Source organism: Helianthus annuus, chromosome 9 (genome assembly GCF_002127325.2).
Source record: "Helianthus annuus cultivar XRQ/B chromosome 9, HanXRQr2.0-SUNRISE, whole genome shotgun sequence".
Taxonomy (NCBI): domain Eukaryota; kingdom Viridiplantae; phylum Streptophyta; class Magnoliopsida; order Asterales; family Asteraceae; genus Helianthus; species Helianthus annuus.
Window position 1 is genome coordinate 71,636,486 of NC_035441.2, and position 17,930 is coordinate 71,654,415.

Sequence of the window (17,930 nt, forward strand, 5' to 3'; positions counted from 1 at the left end):
GCTTTGAATTCCTTGTATAATAACCAGATAATGCTAGAGGTCACGGGATATCAAACGGCACCTAATAGGTAGCTATATTAATATAGCGGACCAAAATCGGAGGGTCGGATAGTATGCGGGTTCGTAAACCAAACGAGTATGGAGACTCGTGTAATATGGTTTAACAAAGCCTACATACTAAAATGAAACCTAACCTAAGTGCTTACGCCCCATCATGACCCGTTTAGGTAGCTTAGGCTACCCTAACGCGTCGTTCGCGTAGAACGCGTCTGGAACGCCTAACATCGTGATCACAAGGTATAACCTCGGAAGGTTATAGCTATGGTCACCTAATGTGTTTGGTCGGATCCTAAAGATCGACCAAATAGGTCGGGTTCGAAAGTATAAGCGATGGTTTAGATCGCTTACCTTACGACCCTGTATAAGCACTAAACTAAAAGTGACGAGCTAAGCATGTTAGAACATGCTTAACTAAGTTTAGAAAACAGGTTTGACATCAAAACAAACGGCTTTGATGCTCACGAGTAGTTTGGTTACAAAATATGTAAGAATGCACATTTTGGCCGAAACTACGACTCGTCACTGAGCCTAGTTAACGTGGTGATCAGTAGGTATAGTCACTACGGACTATAACCATCGTGATCACGCTCACGTTATGAAGTTCCATGAACTTCGCATCGACCATAAGCTGGTCAATGCAGAAAGTCAACAAAATGTTGACTTTCGGACTCGAAAAGCGATAAAAGAGCGAAAGAAGACTTACGGAAGGTCCCCGAGTGCTAATCTAGATCAAATAGCTCAGGTATGGAACAATGGTTCCAACTTAGAGCCTTAAGATCAGATTTTGTGGGTTTTTGGAACAAAGGGGGGGGGTATTTATAGGAAAAGTGGAACCATTAGGATCGTTTATCGAATATCGTGCCGCGATCTCGAGCGTACACTTGTCAAATTCTTGTGGTAAGTCAGAACTTGGCCCTTGGCTCCTGATTGGGTGAAAGGGCTTTGCCCCTTGATCGAACGAAAGGCCAAACTGCATTAAATGCAAAGATTTTTCTGTCTGACAGTCTCACGCGCCCCGCGTAAGGATTTGGTAAATCCTTACGCGCCCCGCCTAAGGTTCCCAGATCAGAATTTACAATTTTGGTCCCTGCACTTCAGAAACACGTATTTTGGCCCATTTTTGGCACGTTTAAGCCCCGTTAACCTCATTTCAAGGCTCTAAGATGAAGTTAAAGTGTAGGGGACATGAAATATGCTCAAAAATATTCCGGATGTCGGTTCGTTTGGCCGTACGATTGCGATGTTCGCTTAATTACGACGGAATGCGCATAAGCGCGAAAGACGATCCAAATGACGCGACGAATGGATTTTTCTCATGCCCAACACTAAGGCATAATATAAGGATGCTTACATAAATTTTTGGATGTCCGGATGTATTCAGAACGTAAGTTATGCGCGAAAGTGCAAACTTGTGCACTTTTTGACACTTTTAGTCCCTGAATGATCCAAAAGTTTGTTTTAGCATACCAAACACCTCAAAGCCTATTTCTAAGCTATGTAGAGGATATTTAGGGTATGTTTAACTTATGAACATGTTCCGGAATGTTCGTTACAGTTCAAATTGGCATACTTTCACAGTTTGTCAAGTTTAGTCCCTGTAAGCGAATTAACTTGTTTTTGCTATACCCAAGCCTTCAAAACTTATTTCTAAGTTATGTAAAGGTTATTTAAGGTATGTTGAGTATATGTTGATGTTCCGGAGTATTTGTCGCATTAAACTGAGTACGTTTACGCACCAGTTTGCGTATAATGCTCTAGAAAGCAATGTAGAGTTTGAAATTGAACAATAATTGATATGTGCAAAACATACACATATTTATACAAGATCCCAAGTATGAAATACAATATTTCATCGGCTTGGTATTTGTTTGATGGTCGCGGTGACACAGGTGTCACAACTCAGAATATGATGTGAGATGCCAACTTCTGATAGAATATCTCATGAACTGTCCAATAACAGGAGCTGTAACAAAAGAGAAAGAAGTACCAGAAAAACTGCTGCAACAATTTGTTCACACCTTTGATGAAGTTGAAGAAAACCAACTCTCTGCCCATGTATGGGAAAATGTTTTTGTAACATTAACTCCTGCAAGGATAAGAGAATGGCTTGAACTACCTATTCTTAGTAACTATGTCGAAGCACCAAGCAAGAAAGAGCTATTAAGCTTTATTATTGGACTCGGTTACAAGAACAAGAAAGTCAACAAAATTGGTTCAATCAGAAGGAATGAACTACCAGCAATATGGCAAGTGATGATGGAAGTATTAAACAAATGCCTCACTTCAAAAATTGGAGGAACTGATCAGATTAATCAAGCTATTCTAACAATCATGCATGGACTCATAACTGGGTTCAGAATTGATTATGGATTAGAAATTTTTAATCTGATCAAAAGGTCAATTATCACCAAAAATGGAAAAATAATCTCACATTTGCCATATCCGAGATTAATTTCTATTTTTTTTATGAAACATTTGCTGCAAGAGAAATGGAAATTCCAATTCTGGAAAATCTGTGGAGATCAAACACAATGAAGGCCTGGAGTTCTAATCATGGATGGGAATCGGACAAAGATATTCCCATATTACCAGAAAGCATGCTATGTTTCATTTCACAAGATTCACAGTTCAGAAGACAGCTGAGACTCTACTAAACAACTCAGACTCCACATCAGAAAGAGCCAGCAGAGAATTTTTCAAATGCTCTTCATCACTGGAAAGAGATGAAGAACAAAAGTCAAAATCATCAAAAGAAGCAGAAGGAAAAAGAATTCTGATGATTACCAACACATCAAATGATGCTGAAAAAGATCAAATTCATGAAGGAAAAATTCATACAGATTTTGATATACTACAAGAGTCAGCACAGGAACATTATGCAGAATCACAAATAGCTGGAAGAATTCATGAAGAAATTCAATTTGGTGGCAATGAAATTGAAACAACGGAAATAATACATCATGAAGAATCTCATATCGCTGGTACATCTTTCTCAAGAACTGTTTTAGTTGATACTTACTCAAAACAAACTAATTTAGAAAGCTCAGTAAATGTTTCTTACAATTTAGAACATAAGGAAACTGAAATTGATAAAGAGGTCACTAGTGCCTTTAATCTCAACTCTGAATCAGAAAATGAGGAGGAGTATGAGATCTCAACAGATAGAGATCAGGAAACTGATCAAGGAAATCTGGAAAAAGGTGATATGTTTACCTTAAAAACTTATGGAGAATCACATCTTGATGTGATTCAAGGACATAAGGAAATCCAGGATGAGAGTATGTCACTCATCACTGGTGGAGATAGTACTGGTAAACTTAAGGCTGCACCAATTTCTGGTAAAGCAAAAAGTGATCCTATCATTTCCAAAACAGCAGCAAATGTGTTTGCAGCTGGTATGTTAGCAGGAACATCTGTTGTTCCAAATGTCCCTGAAAAACTCATGAATCAAGAAAATCCGGAAACAATATTGAAAGAAGGCTACAAAATCTGCAAAAGAAATCCGGTGGAAGAAAAACTTGATATGTTGCTGTCAGAAATACAAGATCAAAGGGCTAAAATGAAGATATTGTCAAAATAAGTGGAAGCAATAAAGAAAAAGACTGATGATAACACTGAAGCACTAAAGTCCCTTCGGAAGATGAAAGAAAAGGCACCAGAACTAAACATTTCTGCATCAGAAATTCAAATGATTCTCACAGAAATAGAAAATATCAAAGCACAAATTGATAATGTAATGGAATCAAGACAGTCAAGCAGCAGAAATAAAGTTTTGGAAGAAGAAATTGCCATTCTAAGGGCAAGTAATAACAGTATCACAGATGCCCTTGAGAAGCTTACAAAAGAATGGACTGACAATCGGAAGAAAGCTCAAGCTGAATACAACCAAGCTCAGGAGAATATGGCCAACAACTCAAAACCGATGAGAGAAACACAACAACTAGTAGAGAGAATGCAATTCAATGTTGCAAGCTTAGCCAAAGTGGATCCTCAACAACTCATGAAGCAAATTCCTGATTCAAGCTCACAACAGAAGGCTTCAAAATCAACTCCTCAACAATCAACAACCACACCAATCACCAAAGCTGATACCATAGTGATGGGACCACCTCCAAATATTCCAAAAGAAGAAATGCTGAAAAGATTAGCAGGTGCAAAACCTCATGTCATTACAAATTTAAAGATGCTGGCTGCTGTTCCAAATCCAACAATATCTGATGATTCAGCAATAAGCAAATACATGAATATACAAACAATGAAGGAATGGGAAGAGGAAGGAGAGTCTGAAGCAAAGTCAAAAATTGTTAAGAGGAAAATCTCAGAATCCAAGTCTATCATGGTCAAAGAAATTGCCAGAGATGTAATGATATTTCCTGAATACAATCTGGTGAGCTACTACTTGACAAAGGAAGATGAAATACCAATATCACTATCTCCTACCAGGCTGGGCTTAAGAGAAGAAAGACTGAAAAGAGGGCCTTATAGCATTCACAAACACAATGAAAATCCGGTAAAGAGAATTCTAAAGGTAGAAGAAGTGAAAGTAGCAACTGATGATATAGGGGGAACGTTTGTACAAAACAAATACACACTTCAAAGAGAAAAGGGGGACAAACAGAAAGTGACTGATGAAGAAATAGCTGACCAGTTGCATCCTTTGGACATTTTGTTCATGAAGGATAACTATGAAAAGGAAAAGAAAAATAACCAAGAGGTCAGAAGGGCATTAGATGGTATATCAAAAGCTGGAATACTGCTATTTGAAAGGATGGCTTTTTCAGACTTTGATCTATGCATAAATTATGAGCATGTGCACAACAAGAAGGTGTATTTTAGATCACCTAAGACAAAAGTTCCCTCAGAAATACTAGATGATGCAAGATCTGGAGACATCATAATGAAAACAAGCAAAGATGGAGAACAAGAATATGGTGTAATCTTCAGAGATCAAGACAATAACAAAGCTCTGTTCAGAAGTGTGGACATCTGTAAGTACTCAAATCAGACCCTGAGGTATATCTTAAGAACCATGAACAGAAGACAGGAACATCTTCAAAAGATAGAAAAGAACTTGGAAGGAAGCAGGAAAGAAATTGAGCAAATGATTGAAGAATGGATTCAGGCAAGAGGATGGTATAAAGACATGTATGATAGCTGCAACAAATACATCTCCTACAAAAAGAAGATAAAGACAGGAGATATGCATAAGAGAGTGAAGCTGAATTAAAAATAGTTTACTTTTATCTTTTATGTAATTTGTTTTTCAAAAACTCTAGTAACTGGTTTAAATTTTGCAAATCTTAAAGTTTCTACTGTTTGGAATTTTTTTTGATAGTTCATTTTCTTACAATACTTAGGGGGAAACTGTTAGGAAACTTTATTTGTAAGTATTGAAGAAAATCTCAATCTACTGGATCTCTGAAGAAGATAACAGTCCTGAAGAACACAGCAAGATGAAGAAAAACAGTTGGGACAACTGGAAAGCAAAGTATCTACTACAAAGAATCTCAAGTTGATAAAGAGTTGATTTGGATTATCAGAGAAGGTCGTTTCTGATGGATCTGATGATATTTCTGGTGAAATATCATCAGTTTCTAACAAATTCTGATCATCGAACTTTCTGATGATTTGTTCACCAGAATTTCTGATGAAGTGGCTTATCAGAAATTCTGATAACAGACCCACTTGTCTAAAATCACAACTCTATCCTGCCACCCATGACCGAAGCATGACATTATTGATTTTCATGATTACAAATGCAACTTGAACGATGGATTCAATGAATATGTCAAATTGCTACTTTATGCAGGACTTATTGCATGAATAAACAATTGTTTATTCATGCCCACAACCGTCTATAAATAGAAGGCTCGAGAGGCAGAAGATATTTGAGTTTGAAGCTTAGCATTCACATACATACACTCAAACTCCAACTGCTCTTCTCACCCACAGAAATCAAGATTCATTTGTATTAGATAATAATCTTACAATCACCTTGTTAAACTAATTTGTTTCAAAGTGATATAAACTTGATAATTCTGTAGGTCTTGTTTCTTGAAAGTCTGATTTCCATTTCCGCACATCTTTTTCACTTATACTGAAATCACTTGCCATATTACGTAAAAAGAAGTTGTTAAGGCCAAACTGGGTCCAACAACATGATCTAAGTAGTAAACCCACCTTAAGCTAATCATACCATGTAATAAACGTTTGTAGTAATTGTAACATGTATTCCACCCCCGAAGTATAAAACTGAAAACAGTTAAGAGAAAAGGGGGACATGAACTCACAATATTGCGTCTTCAGTATCGTAACTCAAATCTCCTCAGCAAACACGACTACCTACAATGTTCTAACGTTTGTTAGACGAACGGGCTGTGCCTTGCTTCTGTATTTATATCTTTGAGTTACGCTTCTTATGTTCCCCAATATTATTCCAAGTTATAATTTCTTGTTAAAATAAACTATTTTAACTTTAAATTATATTTCGTTTTGGAATAATTGTTTAAACAATATTTTCTGATAATGCTTCTCAAGTATGTATTTCCTTCCCAAGGATGGGTGTTTCTCATATATGTATTTTCGTATTTGTATTTGTATATCTTGCCAAGTAATGGCGTCGTATTTCGGTGTATCGTTCCAAATAAAAATATGTTAATATATTCCCAATATATATTTCCAAAACCATATATTTCAAGTCTCACTTAAATATATATAAACTTATTTTGTTCAATCATGTTTTCTCCCAGAAAATATATATTTTTCTCAGAATTATATATCTTCTAAATATACTAGGAAAATATATATTTTTATCTCCCAAAACTAATATATTTTCTCGTTGTCAAAAATATGATATTCTTGGTAATATTTACAAAATCATATTTTCACTTCTTTTATTTCAAAAATAATATTTACCAAAAATATAGTGTAATGGTATATCCCGGAATATTTCATAAGTTACGTTTTTGTGTTCGGTTTCACAATATTACATGTGTAACTTAAATATTTATTCCTTGTGATTTTTGGTATTATTTTGGAGTTGTAAATGTGATGGTAATTTGTAAGTTATATTATTTTACCCTAAAATAATATAACTATTTCATATAGTAGACAAATATTCACACATGTGTCTTAATATAAAATATATATCCTAAATATATCTTTACTCACTTTATTTACAAAAGCCAACCTCCGATACTTTGTATTTTTGTAGTAAAATCTATGGCGAAGTTTATTTTGAAAAACAAAGTTAAAACATATTTGTAAACACTTGTTAGAAAATAATTTCTAAGTGTTGGAATTTTTGGAAAATTTCGCCATAGTCTCCTTTTGTAAATGGAGGTGTCCATGCTAATAAGCATATCATTTTCCTTTCCAAAAATCATTCAAACCATCAACAAACATACTCTATACAATATTACACTAACCAAGTGCAAAAACTACTCCATTTATCACCCAACATGAACTTGATGTTTTATAGAAATGCGTAGTAACTCGGTGAAGCGTTTGGTGGGTTTAGTTACCCTCCAAAGTGTGTTTACTTTTGTTAAAATCACATTCTCGGGATTTTTAGATGTTCACAACTTGTGAACATATTTTACAAAAATATTTATTTACACATTTTCATGTCTTACTAGGATCCATATACTTATTTCTTTCCAAAAATAGTGTAAGAATCATGATCTTTCAAAATCCGTCTTTTTAACTTGATTTGTTTAGAAAAATCATTCTCAAGACTTGTATTTACAAGATTACTAGTTTACTTGGTTTATTATATTTCAAGAAAAATCATCCTACTTTCAAGTTTATGTCTTCACTAGTGGATGATTATTTCATGTACACATAATCATCTCTAACTTGTTAAACCATGTTTTTAATCATAACTTAACAAGTTTCATATGATGACTAACCATCATATTACTAGTAATCATCAAGAAATCATCAACACATTCAAACAACATCATACTATCATTATTTCATCTTGTTTCATCATCTTTAAGCTTATGTTTCAAGATTTAAGATTCAAGTCTTTTAGAGTTCATAAGATTTCATCATAAAATAACCTTTAACCACTACAAACATGAAGTAAACAAGGATCAAAGAAGCTTACAACTAGCTTAAAGCTAGGGAAGATCAATGGGGAAAATGAGTGGATAAAAGCACATAAGAGAGGTCCTTGATGATTCGTGAGTTCCACACTTCGTGATTCACCTTTGTGCACCTTGTGAGAAGCTTGGAATACTTGAATGAAGATTGAAAATGGTGATATGTTGGAAGGGGGTGTTGGCCGTAGCTTTTTGTGGGGGAAGAGGAGTGAAGTGAGTTGTGATATTTGTTGGAGAAGATGGTGGATATTATAATATAATCTCTAATACCCAATGGTTAAGGTGTCCTCCCAAGTACAAACATATCTAATAAAAATCTAGCCAATTCCAAGAAAAGATTATGAAGATATAACAAGATTTGAAATAATCTTTGGTGGGGCCTTATGGGAGCTGTGAATTGGCATGGGGGGGGGGGGGTAAATTGTAAATTAAATGGTAAGTAGGTGATTTGGTGGAAGGTTAAAGTGTTAAGTCTAGTGCTTAGTGTGTTGCATGTATTATGTAATGTGTCAGTGTGCTCGGGAACCAATACTAGCTCAGAAAAAAAGTGAAACAATGTTTTTAACAATATTTTGGTGTCCCGGGTAATGTCCGGTTGTTCGGTTAGATACTGTTCCGTTAAAGTGCTAAGTTATTTCGTATAGTGTCTTTTATGTACCCTTTTGTGAGACTTTTAATTCCCGGCACTTAAGGAAAGCATACAGGACCATTTTACCATGTTTTTGCACATTACTAGCATATTTAAAATGCTGAATTTTGTTAATTGATGCAGAATTCTGCACTTTGAGTGAGTTTTAAGCACTTTCCGGCACTTAAGCTATCACCTAGTGACGTAGTTTTATGGTCCCTACTTCCCCACACTCCCTACTAGTGTAGTACCTTGTCTCTGGCTCATACTGAGCCTTAAAACATTGCCTGTCTATGTGCTGGCATTGTCAGCATGTTTCTGAGTTATCCGCTCACTATGCTAGCTGTGCTTTGTGCATCAAGTTTGTCACTAAAGTTTGTATGTGATAAATGTTGTGACAGTATGAAATGTGATGCACATGTATGTATGATACAGAAATCAGAAAGCAGTTTAAGTCATCAGTTGTAATTAAGCACAGTCATTAAGCATAAATTAATATTAATTAAACGTACAGATGCATGCAAATTTGACAGTTGTCACATTCTCCCCCTGTTAAGAAAATTTCGTCCTCGAAATTTGTACTACCTTAACTCCTTATGGTTACGTCACAAGTGTATGTATATGAATAATACCGAGGTAGATAATCACCAAACCGAATCAGACCTTACTCACATCAGGTGAGTCCAAGAATATAACAACCCGAACCCTATGGTTAAAAGGTATGTGCTTTTAGCATTTGATGTCAAAGGTACAAGACGTATTTGACGCATAGTCTAGTGTAATCCAGCTAGCAGGGGTTCCACAAAAGAGGAGTTTTGACTAATAAGATTCTCAAACGATCGATCGGAATATGCAAACGAGTTTTCACAAACCATAGCATCCGCTATATGAATTCAAAATCAACAACTCCAATGTAATAGTAAAATGGTCTGTCAACCCCCGAGTAAATGGATGGTAAGGTTTAGTGTGTTGACATTCTTAAATTTCGAAAGTACACCGAATGAAATACAAGCAAATCTGGTGTATCATTGTCTTGATTCGTAGTTGCATCAGAAATGTTTAAATGACAAGTCAAACGAAAGCATATGTAGTTTTGTGTGAAACGGTTGACCCTGTTTAGCACAAGTTATAAGTTTGTAATGACACCACAAGGTGTCGTAATGGCATAATTCAAGTATAGTGGTGACTGAACAAGTTCACCGTGTCAGAAATCGAATGAAAATGTTCTTCGGCTAAATCTTTCTACTAAAAGTTTTGTCCCGCTTGCCCCTATGTTGAGGTTTCACCAGATTGAAATCGAATGACCATTTCAACCATTATCATCCTAGAAATTCCATTGTTTGTACATCCTTACTCGATTTCAATTATTCTACTATAGATAACTTTATCTAAACAAAATAAGAAGTGATATCGATGGTCACTTACGTTCAGTGTTCGTATTCGTGATCGTTTTCTCGCCTTCTTTTGACCCATTTGCCTTACGTGCTTGCGTTATCTTGACATGATACTTCTCCTTACATGTCACTACATTTGCATTCTTGTTAGCATACAAGAGTTTATAAGTCACCTATCATAACTAGTTCATATCTCATACTTGACTTTCACTTATCGTTTGTAACATGCACCAGGTATAGATTCAATAATACATCATTCCAAATTCATGCAAATTTAACATATCATTAAGTATAGCATATAAGGATCCATCATGCATCATTCAAGCCTCATATTCTTACAATCACATTAGGATTTCTAATCATGCTATTCTCATACTCGTTGAATTTTCTGAAAAGTCAACGATCAAGTATGCAAATTTCCAACTTAGGGACATATGTCAATATCGATGTAGTCGGTTATGTTAATGGCACCATTAACATTTCGTACCTATTTAGTGAAATCCATACAACCATGTAATCACTTAGTTACATACACAAATACATATAATCAATTTTACACATGCTAATGCTTTTATTATCTTACTTTTGACAACCACATACAAGGTTAGTCAATTTAACATAATCATAACATCATCCTTCGCTAGCAAGTTTATATGTTTTACTATTAGCACACATTCACTTCTTGGTCGCAAATTAAGTAATTAATATAACACATGGTGGGTATCACTTATTCAAGCACAATGTACAAGCCCTTAATGCATAATCTTTTCCGAAACATATATTAACCCCGAATTCTTGTACGAGTTCCATCTATAGCACATTCCTCAAGTTAGTTTACTACTAGTTACATCATTATCATACTTCATTCATAAATGTCAAGTCTTTCATACAATCCCACATCCTAACTTCACTTAGACATTTCATCATAGATATAGTTATCACAGCCCAACCATTATTTCCTTCTTATTCATTCGTACTTGTCTCGAGAGTTTAACATTGTTTTAGGTTTGTTACCGTGACATGGTACTAAGTACATCCTTAGGTTAATCTCTGTATTGTTTCATTCAGCTCACCATGATTTGGTCGTTCATCATCATTTTCATTTTTTTATTGCATTACTTACTATACACGACTACACCTTGATTAATAACATTAAGTTTAAACGAAGAATTTCGTTTATTTCCTTGACCTCTAAAAGTCAAACCTTCCAAACGATGTCATACCTGTGTTATCATTTGTTCGTATGGAACCTTATTCCGTCTATAACTTTCTATTTAACATTTACAAGTCAAATACTTTACTAACCTTATTATTTACATAAACAACAATCTGTGTCCTGGTTCAGTCCGCCCCTTCATGAGCGAGTGCCAAAAACTAGGTTGACCTCGTCCATCCATGTGATGAGCTTCCGCTCGTGTGCATCTTTTCACCAACTATACTAGTTTTATCACGCCAAAAGTTCGACAATTCTCATCTACAAATTAAGGGTTAGCACATTTCATTCAGTTTCCTTTAAGCATGACATTTATCAAATCATCTTGTTTACATACTAACCCCTTCTAGATTCTTTTAAAACATTAATTCGTTTGACCTATTTATGACGGGTCAATACATAACCATTCTTTAACATACAATCTTCATTCAGATATTCATTGTATTCGGTGTTAACTCACCTATATTTCTTTCACAATTTGGTATACTACCTTACACACTTCGTTTCTTACGTACTACTCTTGCATTTTGTCAATTATATGCCAATTTTGTAGTTTGACTCCTCAAGATCAATTTGCTACCTATTACTTATTGTATGCATATATTGGATCATGTGTTGTACTTACTTTCAATTCAAACATATTAATAAAACATCATTTCATCGTTTTAAAAGTTCGCGGACAACTTTTCTTCCTTATCCATACTTATGCCATTCTCCGGGTCATAGCCCGTCATTCACCCCGACTCACATGAGTTGACTTCTAATATGTTTCTTACGAAATTTTATTCATGTGACAATTAGATTTATCTCCCTTGCCATCATATTGTCATTGGTCTTACACTTACCCAAGTAACCCATTCGACTCCAACAAGGTCAAACTGTCAATACATTTCTAGATAGGTTAATTTTATTCTTTTTTTAAACACAACCTATCCCCCGCTTGTTCGTAAGTGCATCATATGTATATATATACATCATGTTAGTCAAGTGACCGTCCTGACTTGACAAGGCTACCGACACCACTCATTCCCACTTAGCAGGATGAAGAAACACATTCCTTCCTTCACACTTACTCATTCCCACTTTGTTTATGGATTTGACCTTTTGTTCTTATGTGTTTGGTTCACAGATACTTATGGATTCAAGTCTTTTCATTCTTACTTATGGCTCTTATATGTTCGATCTGTATTTGGTCACGGATTTTACCTTTCACTATTATGTTCCATTCTTGTAAGTTTAATTTGTATATCAACTACGGATTCAACTTTTTCATTCGTACCTTTCGTTCTTATAGAATACTCTCATTTTCTTAAGAGTCTTACAACTCCTTTTATCACTACTTCCCGATTCCACCGGACATACTTGTGATAATTATCATGGTCTCATGAATGTCATATACTTCTTATATTAATCACACGTTCTCGTCTGTATTTACAAAAACATTATAGATCAATACCATGTGGGGTCAATTTGGTTATATTTAACCATGAAAAATAACTGAGTTAGGACTAATGGATATAACGTGCAAGGGTTTGCAAACATCGAGTACGTTTTTGTACTTTTTGAAGACAAATGACACATTTTGCAATCCGGTGTCAACATAAAGGACGAGTTTTGTAATTTACTCTAAAATAAGTGTTTATGAGCAAGATCAAGAAAAAATAGAGAATAAGATAATATGTAAGGTATTTTATAAAATAAATAAATTTTATAGAACTGTGTGCTTTTTAGCTCATTTATGTAGATAGAGAAGGAAAGTGAGATATGAATCATTTTAGAGGCTCAAAACAAAGCTCTATAATTTCTAACCATTGGCTTTCTGTGCAACACCGCCAAATAAAGAGAATGACACGATTCATAAGTCCTGGCGCAATTTCTTTTGTATAATTCATTGTGAATAAATAATAAATAGAAAAAATAATAGAAAAATAAGTGTTTTTGAGTAAAATAAATATAAAGATGAAGAATGAAAAATGCAATTAAAAAAACAAAATTGAAGAATGAAATATGCCAAGTTCTAAAATTAAACAAAGAGATTACCTCTTGATCTTCCAATGCAGAGGTCATTATGGGTTGGAGTTTCACTTTATATGTTTGTAATTTATTTCAGGTGGGCTGGCTTGGTCACCAATGTTGTCTGCGTACGTAGAGCATGAGTGACCTTTCACCAATAGGTTTGTCCGGTGACAAACTTGTATAGTATTTGTTAGCCATTAAAAAAACAAAATTCAAAGAAAAATATGTTTTTTTTTTTTAAGATTAAAGCAAATTTCCAATAACATGATTACACGTGTCCTGCAAACCGCTAGAGTGAACCGGGTGTGCACCATCCGAAGAATAAAAGAAACCCTCGCCCATTTTTCTCGGCCTGAATCTCTTTCATCGACGGCTGCTCCTTCAACCCGGTAAACCCATTTTCATTCATCTTCTCAATCAATCAATCAAATCAGATCTGCACTCTATCAATACGCTATGGGTTTTCAACTTTTCATATAACCAACTGATGATTCAATTGCAGGTGATTCATTTTACGAGCTCGCTTCCAGGTGTTCGTGTTTCTTTAACACTCGTGTATCAATCATTATGTAAGTAATTCGTGTTTCGGTTTAGTTGCTGTGTGTACAGGTTTCTTTGTTTGTATTGGTGTGTTGTTGGTCTGGTTAAATGTTGTTATAGGGAGTTAGAAGATTTGCAATGGATGATTCGGTAGTTACTTGAATCGCCTTTTTTTAATCGTAAAACCTTTGATACTTGAAAAGGGAAAAGTCTTGATCATTACATTTTAATCCTTCCATTTTATTGAACTTTTGAAGATCTAATGGTATGATTCTGTGTTTCAGTTGACTAATTTAGTTACTGTGTGTAGAAGTTGGTTTGTATGTATTGATGTGTTGGTGTTCTTAAATGTTATTACAGGGATTTCGAAGATTTTCTGTGGTTGGTTAAGTTATGTGTTTAGATGATTTAGTAGTTATTTATTGGCTCAATAGCATGAATTTGCATTTTTGATGTTTATGAGAGTGGTTTTTGAGATGATGAAAGTGGCGGTCCCAAGAATTATTTTCTGGGGGTGCGAACGAAGGGTTCAACCAAATTTTCAAGGGTTGTAGTCGGGATTTTTACCTCGAAAATACACTAGTTTTTTTTTTCAAGGGGGGTGCCCGCCCACCCAAGCCAAAGCTTGGGTCCGCCTTGCAACTAAGAAAATGATCTTATTAAAGGAGTTGTAGCCTAGCGGTATTAACGTGTGTAGTAAAGGACATTGGTGTAGATTTAGGAGTAGGTTTAGACAGAGTGTGAGTCATCTTGAAGAATGAAACAAAATATTGACTGTTTTTGAGTTTTTCATTTATATTGAGGTTACGGGACATAATTTATTACTTGTGTTACTATCTGAAACTATATTTTTTGTTTGGATTTAAGGACTTGAGAGATTTGTCTTTGTTTTATGTTTTTGTGCTGCTTTCATTGATGGTTAAGATATTTTCCTTTGTTTGATCATTTAAGGTCGGACGAGGAACCGGTTGACCAGAAGAAGTATTTTGAAGAGTTATGCAAGCCCAAGTGTGTTAGAGCTTGGCTTGACTATCAGGTTCAGTTTATATATCTAGAATTTGAAATTTATTATTTCAGTTAGCGAAGTTTATATGCAGCAGTTGCATCTGATTTCACATGCGTATTCTTTCTCTTTGTAGTTGCATCTCATTTCACATGCGTATGTTTTTGACCCTTTGTCTAATTATCCCTGCATGTCAGCATGTCTGCTGTTATCTATTTACCATGGTTAAAAAATGTACCGCATGTTAGGTGTAAAACTTAGAACCAATGGCATACTTGTTAGGATAAATATCAGATTTTACTTGATTTCAGTATGCAGTTGAGATTGCCATCTTGAGAGGTGATCATCAATACAAGTTCTCACAGATCAGGAGAACTTGTATTCTTAAATTTTGTGTCAACAATCCTCCACATGTATCTGTATTCTTCTATAACTGCCAAAGAGGTGGGTTGGGTAGCGGGTCAAACGAGTACCTTTAAGTATGGATTCATATAGGCTGGCTTGGGTTTGTTGTCCAATTTTCTAATAATGAGTTGTTTAAATATTATAAAAAAATAATATTTGCTTTAATAGCGATCTTATTGAATTACATGTTTTATGATGTTTTTTGGATTAAAAATCTGCATTGGGGTGATTGGACTATAGTTGTCACGTTTCTGTATGCTTTTTTTTTTTTTTTCTGATTTTACACATTTGACACTTTAAAAGATAAAAGCATAACTTGAATTGACCAGTTTGTAAGTTGTGCCTTGGTGCTATCAGCTATGGAGCTAAAATGACCTAATTTCGAATTATATCTATAACAAATATTGATAAAGGTCTTTGTGAACACGGTTTTCTCTGCCTTGTTGTTAACCATAACTTAGATATCTAAGTTCCTCAATAATGTTTTTAAAATTTAGCTCGTTACGATCTGCAGGGATGTGTGAAAAGGGTTCAGGCTGATGAAACGGGCCACAAACATTGCACAGGACAGTACTTTGATTATTGGCAATGTGTCGACAAATGTGTAAGCTTATTCACTTGTACATTTCTTTTATTTTCTTGAATCAATCTGTGTAGAGGTGGTGAAAGGGGGGACACACGGCTGTTTGGGTTACGGGTCAAACGAGTAGATGTAACTTAGTTTTCTTGCACATAATAAAATGTTAACATATAGTTTGTATTTACAAAACTTGTTTTTGAGGTTGAAAACATTCAAGTAACGCTTGGGCGAGTTTCAACCCAATTGAGGCACTCAAACCTAGTTTAGAAAATAGATGATTTCATTCATTATTTGTATAAACATATGTATGTGTGTAATGTAACTGATTTAAAACAAAATATGGAACTTTTTTATTATTTGGTGTGGATTTGCATTTTAAATAAATTGAAGCGTTAAACAAACAAAATATGGAGGTCAAAAGTAGTAAATGAAATGGCAAATGGGAGTTTGGAAGAAAAATATATATTTTTAAATACGGTCTGACCCCCACCTGCTGGTCGGGTTTGCTAGTTATCCCTGACCGGCTCGTAACTGGCATAGGCTCTACTGGACCAGTTATGCAACCGGTTTCCGGTCCGACCAGTTGGTCTAGTTCTAAAATCGTGAATTTTAGCTATGATTTTAAAGTTGATGCCAATGATGTTGTAGCCTAGTGGTTGCAATGGAGGTGGGAAGGTTTACCACCTTGTGGGTTCCTACCCGGGAGTGCTCAGGTTCGAATCCCACTTCAACCGAGCTTTGATCATGTATAGCCCTGATCGAGATGCTGTTCAAAAAAAATTTTAAAGTTGACTTGTTAAGTATAATTGGGCTCATTTAATATGCAGGTTGCACCTAGGCTATTTGCAAAACTCAAGTAAAGAGGATGATATAGAGATACTCTTGGATTTTGCTTGTAATTTTTGGTAAACTAATGCCTTGAGTTGAACTTGAATAAGGAAAAAAGTGTATTTTCCCTTGAACTTGATTGGTTATGGTGCCCATTTCCCTTGTATTCTATAAAGAAATATTTTTCCCTCTTTTATGATTTTAATTTACGTATTACGTGGTTTAACTTTGAGTATTTAAAAAATATCTAACTTTAATTTACTAAAGTAAATTAGTTGTTGCAAAATATAGTCTGTTGACATGGCATGCCTTATAGCTGTGTATCTTTGTAAAAAAGTTTGTTGGTAACATTCCGCCTATAATTTGTAGATGGTTTGATTACAATTTTTATTCATCTGTAATATTTTTTTGGGAAAATTACTTTTTGAGTCCCTGTGTTTTAGGCGTTTTAATCATTTGAGTTCAAAATCAAAATGTTTAACATTCTGAGTCTCTACAGCCATTTACACGTAAGATACAACTCTTTAATACACAAAATACAAAGAACAAGTCTTTAATGCATGGTTCTAATATTCTATAAAATTATATATATAATACAACACTTACAACCTACACATACACACTCTCTCTCTCTCTACTCTCTCTCACTCCTAGGGGTGCAAACGAGCCGACCGGCTCGCGAGCTACTCGAGATCGGCTCGATAAAAAGCTCGAACGAGCTGAGCCTTATCGAGCTCGAGTCTGAGCTTGAAATTAGAGTAAGTTACAAAATTCGTCCTTTATGTTAACAACAGATTGCAAAGTGTGTCATTTGTTTTCAAAAAATACAAAAAACGTACTCGATATATGCAAACTCTTGCACGTTATGTCCTTTACCCCTAACTAAGTTAATTTTTACAGTTAACTTTGATTACATAGGCCCCACATAAGGGCATTATTGTCTTTTCCCTTCCACTTTATTAAAACCCCATCTTCTTTATTTTCTACCCCACAACCACCACCATTACAACCTCCCACCCTCCAAGCCAGACGAAAACCCAGCACCATAAAAAACCGGCCAAAACCCAACACCACCACAACCACCTGAATCTTATCAAAACCCACCACAACCACCTGAATCTTATCAAAACCCAAATTACATCCTCTGTCGTCATCTTC

At 35.1% G+C, this 17,930-nt stretch overlaps 1 protein-coding gene across 1 annotated transcript; it reads left to right on the top strand.

Moving 5' to 3' along the window:
- Positions 1–13,709: 13,709 nt before the first annotated feature.
- On the top strand, positions 13,710–16,985 carry LOC110865987 (cytochrome b-c1 complex subunit 6-like). The gene is made up of 5 exons (XM_022115335.2): positions 13,710–13,805; positions 13,919–13,985; positions 14,908–14,992; positions 15,879–15,968; positions 16,772–16,985. Coding segments are annotated over exons 2-5 (210 nt in total). The 5' UTR covers positions 13,710–13,805; positions 13,919–13,983; the 3' UTR covers positions 16,805–16,985.
- The last annotated feature ends 945 nt before the right edge of the window (positions 16,986–17,930 follow it).